The sequence below is a fragment of the Mchenga conophoros genome, linkage group LG13 (genome assembly GCF_057382185.1).
Source record: "Mchenga conophoros isolate Kocher_MC1m ecotype Shallow Benthic linkage group LG13, M_conophoros_male_GT1.1, whole genome shotgun sequence".
NCBI lineage: Eukaryota > Metazoa > Chordata > Actinopteri > Cichliformes > Cichlidae > Mchenga > Mchenga conophoros.
This window is the reverse complement of record NC_140538.1, coordinates 4,114,530-4,131,778: the sequence shown is the minus strand read 5'-3', so window position 1 is coordinate 4,131,778 and position 17,249 is coordinate 4,114,530. Positions and strand designations below refer to the sequence as shown.

The 17,249-nt window shown below is 41.7% G+C and overlaps 2 protein-coding genes across 6 annotated transcripts in view; both read left to right on the top strand.

Annotated features, from left to right (window-relative positions):
• The window catches only part of itsn1 (intersectin 1 (SH3 domain protein)), a 47,309-nt gene extending 41,926 nt beyond the window's left edge, over window positions 1–5,383 (top strand). For all 5 annotated transcript variants that reach the window (XM_085296113.1, XM_085296112.1, XM_085296111.1 and 2 more), the window contains 14 exons: window positions 591–697; window positions 885–986; window positions 1,084–1,165; window positions 1,483–1,581; window positions 1,676–1,759; window positions 2,417–2,500; window positions 2,779–2,910; window positions 3,050–3,130; window positions 3,242–3,363; window positions 3,569–3,651; window positions 3,735–3,818; window positions 3,905–3,969; window positions 4,188–4,296; window positions 4,409–5,383. In XM_085296113.1, the coding sequence (XP_085152239.1) occupies window positions 591–697; window positions 885–986; window positions 1,084–1,165; window positions 1,483–1,581; window positions 1,676–1,759; window positions 2,417–2,500; window positions 2,779–2,910; window positions 3,050–3,130; window positions 3,242–3,363; window positions 3,569–3,651; window positions 3,735–3,818; window positions 3,905–3,969; window positions 4,188–4,296; window positions 4,409–4,557 (1,383 nt within the window). In that variant the 3' untranslated portion in view covers window positions 4,558–5,383. The remainder of the gene's footprint in view (window positions 1–590; window positions 698–884; window positions 987–1,083; window positions 1,166–1,482; window positions 1,582–1,675; window positions 1,760–2,416; window positions 2,501–2,778; window positions 2,911–3,049; window positions 3,131–3,241; window positions 3,364–3,568; window positions 3,652–3,734; window positions 3,819–3,904; window positions 3,970–4,187; window positions 4,297–4,408) is intronic.
• Window positions 5,384–8,576: 3,193 nt separating this feature from the next.
• On the top strand, window positions 8,577–17,130 carry LOC146560710 (uncharacterized). The gene is made up of 8 exons (XM_085296107.1): window positions 8,577–8,846; window positions 10,726–10,825; window positions 11,551–11,649; window positions 12,246–13,070; window positions 15,189–15,326; window positions 15,495–15,555; window positions 15,915–16,039; window positions 16,874–17,130. The coding sequence occupies exons 1-8, from the start codon at window positions 8,802–8,804 to the stop codon at window positions 16,900–16,902; spliced, it is 1,422 nt and encodes a 473-aa protein (XP_085152233.1). The 5' UTR covers window positions 8,577–8,801; the 3' UTR covers window positions 16,903–17,130.
• Window positions 17,131–17,249: the final 119 nt, after the last annotated feature.

The following is a 17,249-nucleotide window of genomic DNA, read 5'->3' as shown; positions in this document are numbered from 1 at the left end:
TTTTTAGCTTTAACATCCAGCAGTAACAACGACTCGCTGTGATCTCTCCAGAAAGTCTCGTTTTATTTTATTGTTTTGGCTTTTTATCTTTCATCGATCACTCGTTTTTTGCCCATGAGCCAAATACAAACTCTTTTAACAGGAAGTAGACAGGACCAGTAATAAAAATAAAAAAAGAATCGTCCTGATCGTCCGAGCCAAAGATGAAGACATAAACCCAAATTAAAGGCATGGGTTTATAAAAAACTCCTTTGAGTTTTAGCACAATTTTTTCCTCATTTAATGAGAAAGATCATTTATCAAACAGATCATAAAAAGTTTGAGAGTTTATCTGAGTTATTCTGTGCACATTACAGTTTCTCTGTTCAGTGAGTTTCATCACTCTCTGAAAATTTTTTGTCTTTAATATTTTATTTGATCTGAATATTCGAGGACGAGTACAAGCAGGAAATGATCAATTCCCTTGGTAAAATCACACAATCGTGTGTGTGTGTGTGTGTGTGTGTGTGTGTGTGTGTGTGTGTGTGTGTGTGTGTGTGTGTGTGTGTGTGTGTGTGTGTGTGTGTGTGTGTGTGTGTGTCTGCGCGCAGATTTTCCACAAACCTCTGCTGGAGTGCGAGCTGCTGACAGAGAAGGAGGTCGCCATGATCTTCGTGAACTGGAAGGAGCTCATCATGTGCAACATCAAACTGCTGAAGTAAACACACCAAGCTGTGAAACAGACACACACACACACACAGACACTGCGCATGCACTTACTCGACACAGAGACATTTGCATCTGGTGCACGTTTGACTTGCAAAGCTCACCTTGTTCTATTTCCTCCTGTCAGACAGTCGCTGCAGTGTGTTTGTATCTGTGACGGTGAAACTTTTCCTCTGCAGGGCTCTGAGAGTGAGGAAGAAGATGTCGGGCGATCGGATGCCTGTGAAGATGATTGGTGACATCCTGACCAACCAGCTTCCTCACATGCAGCCGTACATCAGGTGCCGTCTGCCATCTCTCAGTCCTGAGTCGGCCTGCAGGGGGATCATCCCCTCAGTTTCGTGTCTTGTATGACTCTTAACGTGTTCTCGTGTTCAGGTTTTGTTCGTGTCAGCTGAACGGAGCCACGCTCATCCAACAGAAAACCGACGACAACCCCGAGATCAAAGACTTCCTCAAGGTACAGCGCTGTAGAGTGAACTGTGGGCAAGGTTTTAGCCCCTCGTCCCAAAGGAAAATCACCTGGATGCTTTTTATAGTGGGGTTTTATTTACTCATGCACGGTCCTGTCATGGTTCACACAGACGCTTCCCTCAGTTTGAAACCTTACTAAGAAAACTGGCAACTCAAACATACCTTTGGTCTTCCTGTTTTCTTTTTTCGTCCGATTGTTGTGCGGGTAATTTTAATGGACACTATAAATGTGGGAAAGTGTGGATGAATAATTGCAGAATAAAGATCTGATTTTCTCCAACTCCCTCACTCACTGTGTGTCAGAGGTTAGCCATGGATCCCCGGTGTAAGGGAATGCCTCTGTCCAGCTTCCTGCTCAAACCTATGCAGAGAGTCACGCGCTACCCTCTCATTATCAAAAACGTACGCACAGTATCCACACACACATCACACTCCCTCATATTCAGTCTGTTTTCTCAGTGTTTTGCTTTCTAGTTGATCTGTTTTTTGTTTTTAGATTTTAGAAAATACTCCAGAGTCTCATCCAGATCACAGCCACCTGAAAGCAGCTCTGGAGAAAGCAGAGGAGCTGTGCTCGCAGGTGAGAACCCAACACGGGACGATGTCCACACTGCAGTGAAAGCCTCAAATGTGTTAGTCTAGAAATAAAGCTTCACACCTGCGTTATAGTTCAGTAGGTAACATAAAGCAGATGCCTGCATGCATATCCATGAGTATCATCCTGACATCCACTGGTGAAATCCCACAGATTAGAATAATTGATCCAAAGGTTCATTTGATGAAACATCGACCAGAAACTCTCACACTGCAAAATCTTATATTCCTACTTTAACTACTATCAGAGTTTCAGGCTCTCAAAGTGCACGGGGCAGGTTGAAATTGTGTGGGGGGTTTTTTTCAGCCTTTATAACTTCGTAAGTGCAGGAGACGCACGCATTAAATGAAAATGTTTCATGTTTGGCTTAAACCCGTCTCTCTGGGTTTGAAACCATTTTTTATAGCTTTGCTGAAGTCAAAGACTGGATGGAAAAAGAAACAGATCCTAGAGAGGTCCACAGGTTTTCCCAACAAGGTCAAAAATAACGTCTTACCCTGGTTTCAAATGTTGTTTATTCCTGAATTAGCATTAAGTATGGTGTGAGAGACTCAGATTGTCTTCCTCCGGCTCAGGTAAACTTTGGCTCTGATCCTGGAGCTGGATGGGACTTCACTCGATGTGTTTTTGTGGGTTTTTCAGGTGAACGAGGGCGTCAGGGAGAAGGAGAACTCGGATCGCTTGGAGTGGATTCAGGCTCACGTTCAGTGTGAGGGCCTGTCAGAGGTACATCTTATCCTCCTGATGCCCTCTGAAAACAAGGCAACGTAAATTTATTTGTATTCGATCAGCAGACGACAGTTTGATAAACTCCTGTTTAACTTTTATATTCATAAAATGCTTTCTATTAACTCTGAAATCATAGCTCAGTCCTCTGAAGGATGATAAACATCCTGCGTCTTTCCAAGCCCGTCAGAAGGCCCACAGTTTAAGTGTTGAATCTTTACTTGAAAGTGGGTTAATTAGGAAATAATAGCAGTAATATCTGCCTGTGTATCCCTCAGCAACTGGTGTTTAACTCAGTCACCAACTGTCTGGGTCCCAGGAAGTTCCTCCACAGCGGGAAGCTGTTCAAAGCCAAAAGCAGCAAAGAGCTCTACGGCTTCCTGTTCAACGACTTCCTGCTGCTCACACAGGTGAGTCCTGCACCTCTGTACAGTTTACATGTTTAGTTTCTTGCCTTAAATCCATCTTTTATGTTGTACATGTCTGAATGTGGCTGGGCTGGTACTGACGTAGCATCTTTCTACTCAATTTAAAAAATGACCCTCACAGGTGACCAAACCTCTGGGCTCGTCAGGCTCGGACAAAGTCTTCTCTGCAAAGACGCACCTGCAGTACCGCATGTACAAGACGGTGAGACTACACAATCTCTTTCTCCAGAGAGACTCGCTGTTAAACCTGCCCTGGGTTATGTAGTGTGAGCTGGATAAACATGTCCTAACTAAGGTTTGTGTTCACTCTCAGCCAATCTTCCTAAATGAGGTGTTGGTGAAGCTGCCGACAGACCCGTCGGGAGACGAGCCTCTGTTCCACATCTCCCACATAGACCGAGTTTACACGCTGCGAGCCGAGAGCATCAACGAAAGGTGAGACGCTTCACGGTCCAGACTGAGCGAACAGGAAATGCCTGCAGTCATACTCTCAAACCTGAAAGTCACTCTTAATCTAGGATTAGTGGATTCGCTTTAAGTTTAGGTCTGTGAGTAATAACATGACTGCCTCACAAGTTAGCAGTGTCTTCAGCTGTGTGTATCATTGCTAGTCTCTAAATGTGTGTGTGTGTTTATTCAGGACGGCGTGGGTTCAGAAAATCAAGGCAGCTTCAGAGCTGTTCATAGAGACGGAGAAGAAGAAGCGGGAGAAAGCGTATCTAGGTACCTGTCCCACTGAAATAAACATCCTCAGATTGACCATGATCAGAAATGTCCTCTGACTCCTCCATGTCTCTGTGCCTCAGTACGTTCCCAGAGGGCTACAGGTATCGGGAGACTGATGGTCAACATTGTGGAGGGAATTGAGCTCAAACCCTGTCGCTCCCACGGTACGTGTGAACTCCTTTTAACTAAATTTGGAAAAGGAAAAACGTTGATTTCAGTTATTGGTTATACATAAGTTCTGTTCTTCCAGGAAAAAGCAACCCGTACTGCGAGGTGACCATGGGCTCCCAGTGCCATATCACAAAAACATTACAGGTAAAACATTACAGGTCTACAGGCAGGCGTTCATTATTATTCCATATTTCAGATTCATTGACTTTTTCATAATAAAATGTATTAATTCATAACGATTGACAGCTCAGTCACAGCTACAGTACACCACTGCAGTGCTGGTTCACTGCTGCAGGGACACAAATATGTCTGCTATAATTTATATTTCACACCATCGTTTTGCTGTTTTCTCTCTTTTTCAGGACACTTTGAATCCAAAGTGGAATTCCAACTGTCAGTTTTTTATTAAGGACCTGGAACAGGACGTCCTCTGTATCACTGTGTTTGAACGAGACCAGTTCTCGCCTGATGGTCAGTGATAGTCGCACGCTGATTTAAATCCCTTCATTTCACGTTCCCTGTCCTTTTCAGGAAGTATGAGTGGTTTTGTTTTCTGTCTGTTTATCATCCTCTTTGCCTCCAGACTTCTTGGGCAGGACAGAAATCCGGTTAGCGGAAATAAAGAAGGACCAGGGCTCTAAAGGACCAATCACAAAGAGGCTGCTGCTCCACGAGGTTCCTACGGGAGAGATCGTCGTTAGGCTCGACCTTCAGCTGTTTGAAGAACCGTGAAACCTGGACGGGGCCACGGCGGACTGGACTGGCCCAAAAAGGACCTGTAGGAGATGATGGTTTGGACTGGACAGCTTAGATGGATTAGACTGGACTGGACAACTGGACTGGTCTCAAATCTTTATTTCTCCGCGTGTACATCTGAGCTTTTTATATCCAGAGAGAAAGGATCAGTTAGCTAAGGGTACAATGATGCCATTACTAAACATCTTCAAGTTTAAAACAAAAAGGAATAACTTCATGAATTACCAGCTGGAGAAAGGACCTTCACATACACACAAAAGCCAAAGTGGCTGAAAATGTGTGTAACTCCATTTCAGCTCCTAAACATTAAAGATAAGCAGCAGTTAGGGTCACCATGGCAATCCTGAGCACGCCTCTTGGAAAACACATCACCGCCTCCAGTCTGTGCCTCCTATTGACCTGCTTACACACCGTGGGTGCGGCAAGAAGACTCTCCACAGCGTTTCTGTTTCTGTCAGAACATCTTGATCAGATTTCCATTCGATTCTGTGCAGCAGGCGGAGCTCCTGTGAGTCTGAGGCCTCCATAGTCAAAAGATAGAGCAGACACATGATCCCATGTTCTGCTTATAGTCTGGATCAGCTCTAGTGGGCTTGGTGTTAGATTACAGAGAGGGTTTTTAGAAGAACTTCCTCCCTCAGTCGAGATGAACATTACGCCCATTCATCTGACTGAGATTGCATTAATATATGTGAATAATACAAATATTAATGCATTTTTAGCCACTAATAATAATATACAGTATGCTGGGATTTTTGCTTTGCAGCAATCACACCAAATATGTGACACACTGATATAAAAATAGAGATGAAGTGGACTGGGATCATAAAAAGTTGGTATGAGATTCTTATCATTTCTGGCTTATTCATTTCAGTGGAGAGGGTAAATAAAGAGCTCAACATCCAAATGAGATTTATAGATTTTATTCATCTAAATCTAAATTTGTGTGGAGTTTTTAAATGTCACATACACGTTCACGTCTTAAATCTGGTGTGCTGGTGCTTCCGTGGTTAGAGATTGGACCGTTTCAGCAGGTCTGTCCTGTGATCTGACATTTAAAGAAGCAGCTCGACGGGTTTTCTAGTCTGCAAATGGTTCTCAGTCATGTTGGTACCACTGAGAAGTGAAAATCCGAGACCTGGTCCAGTCCAGTCCAGTCTGCTTGTGCCCCCTCCCTCCTTCAGGACCGGTCCACGTCAGTATTTAGTCGAGTCTTGGAGAAGATCAGTCAGGTCTTTACTGTCTCCTCTCCCTCTGCTTCATCCAGACAGTCTCACAAACACTCCAGCGACAATCCCAGCCCTCCTTCTTTGTCCAACCAAACCCAGACCTTTATGTGAGAGAGTGTGTTTGTGTGTCTGTGAGAGTGTGTGCGTGTGTGTGAGGCAGACGGCCGATGCGAATGACGGTACGAGTGTAAAGATGGACAGGCTAACTAAAAGCACGGTTCAGTCTCCATGCATTTTTACACAGAGTCTCTCAGAGTCTTATGATCAACTCTTTGGGCTTCGGCTCATGTGAGGGGACATTTTTTATAATTTCGCTCAGTTTGGACGCTCACTGAACGCTCGCCACGTTATCTCAGAAAGTGCTAAATATGTACAGGTTAAATGAGAAATCCTAACGATGCAAAATAAGCTGAAGATATAGAGACCCTGATATATGACTGGTGTAAATACATTACAGACAAGATGTCCCCTTCACATGCGTCTGTGGTAATAATGCTGATAATAAGACAGGGAACAGGCGTGAAAGCTGATTTAAACTGAGGTACTGTAAAGAAGAATGTCTTAACTGTTCAGGGTGTTTTTGTTTTTTTGTTTTTATGTATATGTGGGGGGGTCGCAGATTTAGACGATTTCTGTCACACATCTGAACTCTGATGTTATGTTGCTGCTGTGTTGAGCTGTCACAGTGGCCGTCACTATGCAGGGAGGGTAAACCCTGAGGGATTTCGAGGGCCCGCCGCTGGACTGGGGCCCTCGAGCAGGCTCCGTAGGGCACAGATGTATTTTATAGGAATAGCATTTTGACCATTTTCACAGTTTAACCCTATGAAAAGCTCAGAGTAGAAACAACGGTACTGTGCGTCGGCACTCCCAGCACTTTGAAAAGCAGATTTTGGAGCAGAGCAGGACACGAATCTCCTGAATTTCACCCAGCAGCTGTTTTGGGTAATCAGAGCAGGAAGTCTAATAAAAAGAGGCACTCAAAGGATGTGTTTTTATTAAAGTCTTATCATTTTAAAGACATTTTAATGAAGATAAGCAAACTGTACTTGAGCCCAAAGGTGGATCCCAGCAAATAAAAGAAAGTCAGGAGTGATTTTCAGATGCAGTCGTTGGATTTTCTTCTTAAATGGAGAGAATGTAAAAAGAAAAGAGTGATCTGCACAGACTGCTACCATTTTTGTTCAGCATAAGAACTTTATATTTAAAGTAATGGCAATAACTGTGAAGCTGTAATTTGTGGACTGAATTTATTGTCCAAACTATATCTTCTTTCAAAAACTGTCCCAATGTTTCAATTTCAAGCACACTTTGAAATGAATACTTCTCTGATCTTCCTCCTAAAGTTTCCTCGAGCTGATTATTCAAAACGGCGGCTGCGTTCGCCGACAAGGCCGGAAACATCGCCTAGCTAGGTTGCTTAGTAAGATTGTAGATAAGTTAGTTAGCGAGCCACTCGGCCGGTTAGTAAATCTAGTTAGGTGTTTTAATTTAGTGCCAAGTTACAGTAATGTTCTAAATTACCACGAAGACAACAGTTACCTTAGTGACCAGCCACTGTCCAATCAGAAGTCGGCGAGGCTCGGCCAGCTTCAGCAGCTTGACTATGGAGGAAGGTGTGAACGAATGTTTGTGTTTCCCCAGACTGAAGCTGATGATGATGATGATGAATGATGATAAAGCTGTCTTACACCCCTCTGTACTGTCCTGCTCAGTACCCCTCTCGCCTCCTCCTCTCCTCACTGTACTGAAACTAACCCAATCCAGTTTGAACCTTACTGTCTACCTTCCAGGTTGTGTATAATACTGCTGTTATCTGAGAGTTAATATATGAGCGATAAAGGCAGCCTGCTGTTAATTATCACTGTAGAAGATGATGTACGTTGTTGTCTTTCGGTGTTCAGAATAAACTTCAGTTGGACCAAGAACTGCACTGCCTGTGCTGCTGTTTTCATTATGGATTTAACTACTTGTATGATCCAATCATAGACTGTAACTAAAAGATGTATGTACAGGACTGTGCAAAATTCTTGAGCCACCATTAATTTGTTCAATGTTTTACTAGGAAAATGGGGCACGGATGCAGTCATGCACAGAGACAGTATATGAGGCAAAAACTGTTCTCACGAGCTTGAAAGTCGATATCTGGTGTGACGATCTTCATTCTCCGACAGCCTGAACTCTCTGAGGCAGCTTTCTGTAAGCAGTCTTCAGGAATTTTCTCTGGGCTTCTGGAAGGATATTCAAAGCTCTTGGCATGTTGGCTCCCTCTTTTATTTATTATTGTTCTTCAATAAAGCTAATGTCTGTGCAGGTTTAAAGTAAAAATGTATGTAGAAAAGCAATGATGCTTCTCAAAACATCCTAGTTCGGGCACTGCATGCAGATCTGGCTTTGTAAAAGGCACTCAGATTTCTAACATGTTCTTTTTATTTATTTTTACCAAAAGAAAAAAAAGAAAGAAAGCAGTGACTTTGAAAAGAAAGCAAAATAATCTTCGTAACATACCTGATAATTGTTTATAATGTGTAATAATTATAGTGGTTTCAAATACATTTTGCACATCATACTAGATTATTTGATCGCAGTGAAGTGGTGGTGGGGTTAATTCGAGCAAACATAAGCACCTAATAGCACATCAACCGATCTGCGTCTGACCGCAACATTTGTTTGGATGTGTTTGAACTATTTCAGCTTTTACTTTGAAAATACCAGGAAATAAGCAAATTCTTTATGCAATCATTGTTAGAAAAAAAGGGGGAAAAAAAAAACAGGCAGAACGACAACTGAGCTGAGCGCGTGAGACAGTCAGCAAAAACACACCGAAAAAAACTTTATTTAAACCGGCCCAGGTAACAGCGGCGCAGGAGGAGAGGGAGGCTCGGGACATTCAGTTCTTTCACAGAGAGGGAGGAAACCCCTCAGGATCACTTCCCAAACACACACTGGGAATATTTCTCCAAACTTCTGATAGATTTCATTTAAACCAGCATGGCTGCTGCGCTATTCAGAGCTGCAACAGGACTGAGTGTCAGAGTAGGTATACTTTATTTTTACATTTATTCTGTAGCTGATAGAACGAGTTTGTGTCTGCAGCTTCTCATTACTTTACAGCTGATTAACAGCCTGGCATGCGCACACACACACACACACACACACACACTGATAACAAGTTTTAGTTTTATTCCCTGAAACTCTGTAACATCCTAATCCTCAGATCATCACTGAGAGAGCTCTAGGGACTGATATTGAGAGGCCCCACATGAAACCGAATCATTTTATTGTAAATGAGTCCAGTTTAGATTAACTGGGCTCTGGTTTTCAGGCTCATGAGTAACGCTGTGCTCTAATAAAGATGGCAGTGGCGCTCAGTCACGGAGTCTAAGCGTGGTTTTATACTAAATAACTGCAAGTATTTAGACTAATCATTTTACACAAGTTAACCAGTCAAATTGGATCATGGTTATTGTTTCATAAGCTGGAGATCATTTATGCAAGTAGTTTAATATCTGCATATTAAATAACCCAGACTTTAAAGCTGCTAAATGTTTGTAATGTGCAATAAAAAGTAGGCGCAGACATTTGCAACATATTTCTATCTGCACTTAGTTGTATATACAATTAGACTTTTTACCACTCATGTTTTTGAGATTTTGTTTAAAATACTGCTTATTATTTCCACTACTGTAGCAAATACAATGAAATCTCGTCATGTGCACTGTAAGGTGGAAATTTGAATTTAATTAAAGTTCTTCTGGCTACTGTTTGTAAAATAAACTGTTACCACCAGGGGGCAGTGTTTTACCAGTGGGCGTGTAAAATGTTCTCAGACCTGTGCTACTATTCAGGTTCTTTTTTTTTTCTTTCTTTTATCCCTTTCCATTTTTTATGTTTGTCTTTTCCAAGGCCATCCTGGAAATGAGAGTGTGACGTAATTCCAAGTCAGTCCACCAAATACGTCTGACCTGACCATCTGACATTTAAATGAAAAAATCCAAGGGAATATGCACAATTTTGTATCCCTACTCTTATTTGGTTTCTTTAACAAAAATAATAATAAAAAAAATCTCAAAGGATGAAGGCAGAGCACAAATCCTCTTTGGGCTTATGTCAGGAAGGGCACCCGACATAAAACTGCCAAATCAAACAATTGGTGACCCCATGTAGCAAGAGGGCATGAAGATGGGCTGTTTTAGATGTTACTGCTACTCTCAAACTTTTTGAGAGATGTTTTTTAAATTATTATTGTGTAAAATGCTTCTTAAGCTTAAGGTTTTTCAAAATTTTGAGGCTAAATATCGGGTACTATGGCTATTAATCGCCTATTAATCCCAAATCAGATGAATGGGGGAAAACACTTCCATTTAACTTTATTTCGAGAAAATAACTAAAAATTTCGAGTCATGGATCCTTTGTTTTTGTGGTGGAAACGGGCTTCCATAAGATTCTGTTAATATTATATCAAAAAAAATTGTGATGGTGTTTTTCTCTTATTTTTATATTATATTTATGGACAACAGGCAAAGATTGTTTCAGAAGCAGAGCGAGATAAGTTTCAGTTTATGCAATATAAGCATTTTCTCTCGTGTACTGAGTACTATTACAACACATAACGCCCATTGTAAGAATAAAATACTCTAGTCCCACCTCACAGGCCCTTTTTAGGCACGGTCTTGAAAACCATTCACAGCAGATGGATGCCCCTCCCTTCAGCTGGCGGCTTCTTCCTGCTAAAAGGCAGTTTTTCCTTCCCACTGTTGCCAAAGCATCTGCTTATAGGGGGTCATATGAGTGTTGGGGTTTACTCTATTTTCGTTGTTAATTTGAAAGTAAATGACATTAAAAAAATGACAGTTTTACAATGAAATGTGAGCATTCATGATTTATGTGTGGTTCTGTATGTGTGCATGTTCAGCGGATCCACGGGGAGTTTTGTAGAGTGATGTGGACGCCACAGGCTGCTCGGTTCAGCTCCAAACCATCAGACAGAGACCCGCCACGCAGAACACACATCAGTAAGAAAACACACGTCCTCTCCTTTTGTCTTCTTTTGGCAGTCTAGACAGAGGCTGGAAACAAGGTCACAGAGAGAGACACACAAAGAAAAGTACGGTATGCAGCAAAGGTCGCAGCAGACGAAGGGTATAGGAGTTGATTTTGGGGGTTATTACACTTCCTGTTGTGCAGAAATTGCCTGCAACTAAAGATAGTCCTCAGTGAATAGGAATGAGTGCGATAGCTTAAAACAATTACATCTGTTTCCAGTCAAAAGTTCCACATTTCATGCAACTGCAGTATAAAAATCCTCTAAACAAAAGTAAAACAGCTCTCATGTACTCCAGCCTTCCAGTCTCCAGTTTTAGTTTCCCTGACAGGGAAGACGATTTTGCATTCTGCTAATGCGTGCTGAGTGGCCTGTTAAGAATGCATGACAGGACACATTCTTTTGATGGTATTCATCTGCAAAAAATAACTAGGTTTAATTAAACCACAACATAAACGTGCGTCTGTATAAGAAGCAGGTGTTTATGGTGGGCGAAGGTTACTTCTAAAAATCAAAATGGTGCTGTGGTCTGATGTGTCCATAACACTAACAAAAAGTACTGCTATGTGCTAGAAACTTGTTAAAATCTAATAACATAACTGTATCTGTTATCTCAGCTCCTGCTTTGATAAAATATGAAGAAGATTATTTACCCCACGGAATAGAAACTGCTCACAGTCTTCTCTCTGCTGACAGAGAAAGCCAAGGTCCAGCCTGCAGAAGAAGCTGATAAAGGTCTGGACAAATTCTTCTCTGAAAGGAGGCCAGCCACAGCGCCCCCTGCTGTTGGTGAAGGTCAGTACATTCAGGATGTGCTTAGTCAGGGTAACAGTTGGTAGACACGACTTAGTGGTGTAATAGTGGTGTAATTAATTCACTGTAAATATATGAGTAAAATGTTTCTACAAACAGCTTTTTTGTGCTGCTGCTTGGTTAGGAAACCAAAATGTATCCATTAAAAACAGAACTGGGAGTTTTAGGAGGGCTAATGGAACAGTCATCATCTTAAGATTAGTACAATCTGATTCAAAAAGCTGAAGTGGGTATCAGTGAAACCAGCTGATGTATTCAGATCTGTGTTACGCTCTGTTTATCATGGCAGGAGAGCTCATATAGCATAGCGGACGCTAACAGTAAAGGGTCTAAATTTGGCAGTAATGACTGCGTGCAAAAACAAAAACGTTTCTTCTTTCTTGTATGTTTATAAAATTTTTGGCTGCATGCATAAACCTGTCAGAGTAGTATATGGAGTATGATAAAGGTAGTGACAAATTCCTGCTTGCTTGCTACTGAATCACCTAAAAGAAATCCATTATTTCTACACAATAATTAACAAAAACCCAGGAAAGGTGAGAAGGTTTCACTCTGGTTAAAGACCTTTTTTCTTGCAGAGCTTTCCAAAGCTGCCACCATGATAAATACCAGCTCAGCCCAGGATCCACATGAAGCAGCTAACAGAGACTCTTTGGAGAAAGAAGAGGAGAAAGCCAGCAAAGCAGAAGCCATGATACCTGAGTCAACTTTAGCAGAAGTGAAGGCTGATGTGGGGAGTCTTGAAGCTGACGCTCTGCAAGAAACATGTGACTCGCTCCAGAAGGGAGCTGAGGAGCTAGCAAAAGAGTTGGAAGTGAAGATGCCAATAGAAGATGTTTCTGTTTCTGAAGGTGCAACAGAGGTGGACAATTTAACACTAGATTCCATCCCTGAAGCTGCGGATACACTGGAAGCTGAAACATCAGCAGTCCCTGAAGCTGTGATTGGATCTGAGCAAGGACCGATACAGTCGTCTGACACTGACCAGGAACTGAGACTAAACGATGGGGTGATCAATCAGAACAAAGTAAAAGGGGCAGCGGAGCCCGAAGGAAATGTTTTGGAGGCCATGTCTCTTGAGTCTGTGACCTTGGCTGAAGTTGAGGTGTCTTTGGGAACTCTGGAAAGCGAATCTCTGAGTGAAACCTCGACTTATCTGGAGAAAGAAGCTGCAGTTCTTGCTGTAGAGAAGAAGATGGAGGTAGAGGAGGAAACCACTACCAAAGAGATGACTGAGGCTACACACGCTGACCCTCTGTCTCTGCCTGAAGTCGTTTCTCTGCCTGAAGATGTGCAGACTGATGCACTGATGGAGAAGCTGCTCTTTACTGTTCCTGCTAGCGTAGAGGGTGCACGAGAGAGCCCGATTATTGAGGAGGCTGTAACAGCAGGCAGTCCGGATGGTAAGTTAAACTCCTGTGAGCGGTGAAGCGATGGTAGAAGAAACAGCTTCTTAAAGGCAAACTGATATTTGGTACGTTAGTTGGTTTTCTTACCAAGAGCTAGATCCAGGAGAGTCACATTAGTTTAACTGAAATCCAGTTTGAACACACACAGCACGCGTTAACGGGGCAAATCTCTGTTAGCGAGTAAATGCGGATCGCCCCGTGCGCGGGGCTGCACAGCATCAACGCGTTAGCGCTGTAGGCTCGTTAACGCGTTAGCGCCGTGCAACCCCACGCACGGGGCGAGCCGCATTTACTCGCTAAGAGAGATTTGCCGTGTTAATGGAGTTATGGCGTTGACGTCATTTTAACGAGATTAACGCTGACAGCAGTACTTCTTACAGGTTAAAGTTTCAGAGCTTGGGTTTGACTTTAGCCATGGATCTAATGTGGAGAAAATAAATAAATAAATACAATGGGATCCAAAATTAATCCGTGCGGTACACCACAAATGTGTGAAGATGAATAACACTAGATAACATTTCCAAACATTCAACTTACATATTCATTTAAAATAAGTAAAAATTAAACTGTAAATTGTCATTTGTCTTCAGTATAGGAAATAATTAAATGCTTAATATTTATTAGCTGGAAAAACAGGACAAATGGTTGTTATTACATAAAGTGTCATGTTTCGGCTGTGTGCAGGCAGGAGAAGGACCCAAACGCAAAACTCACGACAACAAAATTAAACTCAAAAAGCTGCTTTATTGCAGAATGACATGGAAAAACTAAACTAAACTAAACTAAACTAAGACATGGATAAACTGACACACAGGGAAACACAGCTATGAGGGAGACTATGACACTGTCAAAGAGAAACACAGGGCTTAAATACACTGAGGGATAACGAGGGAATGAGACACAGGAAGAGAGCACAGCTGGGAGTAATCAGGCTGGACAAGACAAGGGAAGCCAAACTAGAAACACTGACATGAGACACGGACCTTCAAAGTAAAACAGGAAACACACTGACTGAACTCTAAACATGTAAACGTAACAGCAACTGGGGAGACAGAACATAGGAACCTGAAACATGGTACAGAAAGGCACAGTAGACACAACATGGAACACAGTGAAGCCATATTACAAGAACTAAGCCGATGATAACCATAACTGAAACCTAGGGAAATAATAACTATAAAGATCAAAACAGCACAACCCACATGAACATAATGAACTCACAGGGAAAGAGTAAAACTAAATACAGTGAACATAGAAACACAAGACCTCTTCAAAATAAAACAGGAAACATAAGACGCAGACATGACAACCTGAACTAGACAATGTAAGACACAGACATGAAACACATGAAGGGCAAGGGAGACTTAACAGGGGTTGGAGGACACAAGGGGAATCTAATAACAAAGAACTATAACAACCTAGGCATGATAAAAACTTAGAAAACCTAAAGGGCTTAAATATGAACATAAACTAAAACTCCAAAACGCTGGGCCATGAGACCCAGGATCGTGATATAAAGTGGTTACCTCTGGTGACAGAGTAGGCTCTTTTTAGAGGTTAATAATGAAATCAATGAAATTAAATGTACTTGATGCCAACCCACCTTATAAGATGACATTATCTCCACCATTATTTTCTATTTAAGTGAAGCCTCACACTCAGTTTACAAGCCAACTGAAATGTGGTTGGATTTCAGAAGACTTGTTGAGACTGACTTCTCACCAGCATCATGTCAGTGGTAACAACGACTCAACTATTATGTTCTCCAACTGGGAACACATATTTCAAGAAACTCCCTTTTTGCTTTGTATGTAGTGTTATGAAGCTTAAGGGCACAGTGCTTATACTGCTGTATGTATGATGATGACTAAGGTTTGTATACAAATACCATATAATTCATTCGTAATACTCCTGTATGGGGGCTGATGGATGTTGTGGGGTTAAACGTAGTTGAAAACACTGAAATATAAACTCTGTGATGAAGACCTTCATTCAAACTTTGACAAAAGCAGATAAAAGGCAGGAAGGGTTTTCAGTTTTTCTATAAAATTCCAAGGAATGTGTCAACTAAAGCTCTGGACCTACGTACTTTACACTGTCCTGTTTCTTCAGTTGTAACAGCTTCTGTTGATAACGTGGCTGCAGAGTCAGATCATCCTCCAGCTCCTCCTCTTCCTCTGAAAGAGGAGCTGCTGGTACAAGAAGAGGAAGGAGCCACAGGAGATAAAGAAGATACAGGGACACACACAGGTAAAGAGCACAGACATATACAGCTATAAGGTGGTTTGTCTACATTAAAGTACATTTTCTGTCCTAATGGTGTCTGTGTTTTGTTGTCTCACTTTGATCATGCTGTATTTTCCAATGACCAGTATCAGCTGGGAGTCAGAAAATGTTGTTTTAATGTGTGTTTTTCAGATTTGGATCCTGTGCAGAGACTCTTCCTGGAGAAGATCAGAGAATACACTAACATGCACAGGTAGAGAGATAAAGAGTTACAGTTGAATTTAATAGGAAAAACATTTAGAGAGTCTACATTACAGCTAGAATAACCAACACATTAATTATTGTACATTTCCTCAGAAGCATTATCCACACTACCAGATATAATTATCTGTCTGAATCCCATTATCAGAAAATCAACCGTAATTACATTTTCTCTAAGTGTCTGCCAGGTATTGGCCACATGTGGACTGTTTATTCCTACTGTTTGTTCCATGCTACATGTATTCTTATTTAACTTTGAGTATTCCTTTCCTCAAACTGTATGAGTGAAACTCTAACTGGAAGCAAGCCGTGTAAAGAGACATCAGCTGATTTGTCATCTCACTCTTTAAGGTCGAATGCAGGATTCCTGGAGGCGGAGCCAGATTACCAAAAAAACCTGTCAGAGGAGACGGCTAAGCTCCAGAGAGTCTATGGAGGAGGAGACCTCAGCAGCTTCCCTCAGTTCACCTTCAATGGTGAGAGTGATGATGAAGGGAGTGATGGGGAATGCTCAGTGACATGGCATTGTGGAGTGTATGAGAAATCCACCTGGACTGTGTATAAAGTATAACGCCGCTCTGTTCCAACCTTTTCAGGTGGCAAATTGCCCTCATAAAATAGATTCATGAATGGGAAAAAATTGGAGCTGTACTGCATGATTTGGGGATCTGGCTTAAATTAAAGTGAGGAGAGACCCTGGGACAGGACCAAGACATACTGCATTCATATCCCCCAGAAGATCTGCGGGTGGTGGCTGGGTACAGGGAGGTCTGAGTGTCTCTACTTAGACTGCTAGATGGATAAGCTGCAGGTTGTAAAATACAGCGTGTTGTCACATAAATCTGATTGAGATCCTTAATTCCAAATATCGCATTGGTGGATACCTAATCACAGCAGCAGCTAGAAGTATGATGGGGAAAAACAGAAACATCCACCCAAAAGGGGAGAATTTCAGTTCAGTTTTATTCACATCGTGCCAATTTGCAACAACAGTCACCTCAAAATGTTCTTTATTGTAAGGTGGAGACACTACAATGAGCAAGAAGTTGGTGACAGTGGAAAGTAAAAACTCCCTTTTAACAGGAAGAAACCTCCCTTTGATTTATAGTAGGAATACAAGAGGAAAACTTTTTTTAAAAAGCTGTTTAAAATGTATAGAAATGCTCAGAATATCTCCCTGTGGAGATGATTCTCTTTGGAATCTTATGATGCTGCTGTTCTGTAGCACTGCTAATGATGGGCAGTAACATGACAAAAATGTTACAAGATAATTAAAAGAAATTAACACACTTCTGCTGTTTTCTCTCTAGATCCCAAATTGGACCAGGAGTCCAAATGATCTGTAAATGGTGCCTCCAACTCTCTACACTCTTCCTCAACCTCTCCCTCTCCATTAACTCCTCAATTCATCTTTATTCCAAGGAAGAAAAAAGAGGAAGCATATGCATTGAAATCTAACGGTGTGGTTCTCTGGCTAAAATGTGGGGAACGTGTTACTTGTGGGTGTTTGTTTTCTGTGTGATGTCCAGTACTGAAATTTATTAGATTAAAACACAAAAAAAGCATTTTTTTAAATGTTCAGCAGCATTTGTGTGTGTGTGTGTGTGTGTGTGTGTGTGTGTGTGTGTGTGTGTGTGTGTGTGTGTGTGAGAGAGAGAGAGAGAGAGAGAGAGAGAGAGACGCAAT

What these genes read in the sequence shown, in the direction of transcription:
- LOC146560710 (XM_085296107.1), top strand. Translation starts at nt 8,802, where the DNA reads ATGGCTGCTGCGCTATTCAGAGCTGCAACAGGACTGAGTGTCAGA. An exon ending in GCCCCCTGCTGTTGGTGAAG is followed by an intron (nt 11,650 to 12,245) that starts GTCAGTACATTC and finishes TTTTTCTTGCAG; the next exon opens with AGCTTTCCAAAGCTGCCACC. An exon ending in AGATACAGGGACACACACAG is followed by an intron (nt 15,327 to 15,494) that starts GTAAAGAGCACA and finishes TGTGTTTTTCAG; the next exon opens with ATTTGGATCCTGTGCAGAGA.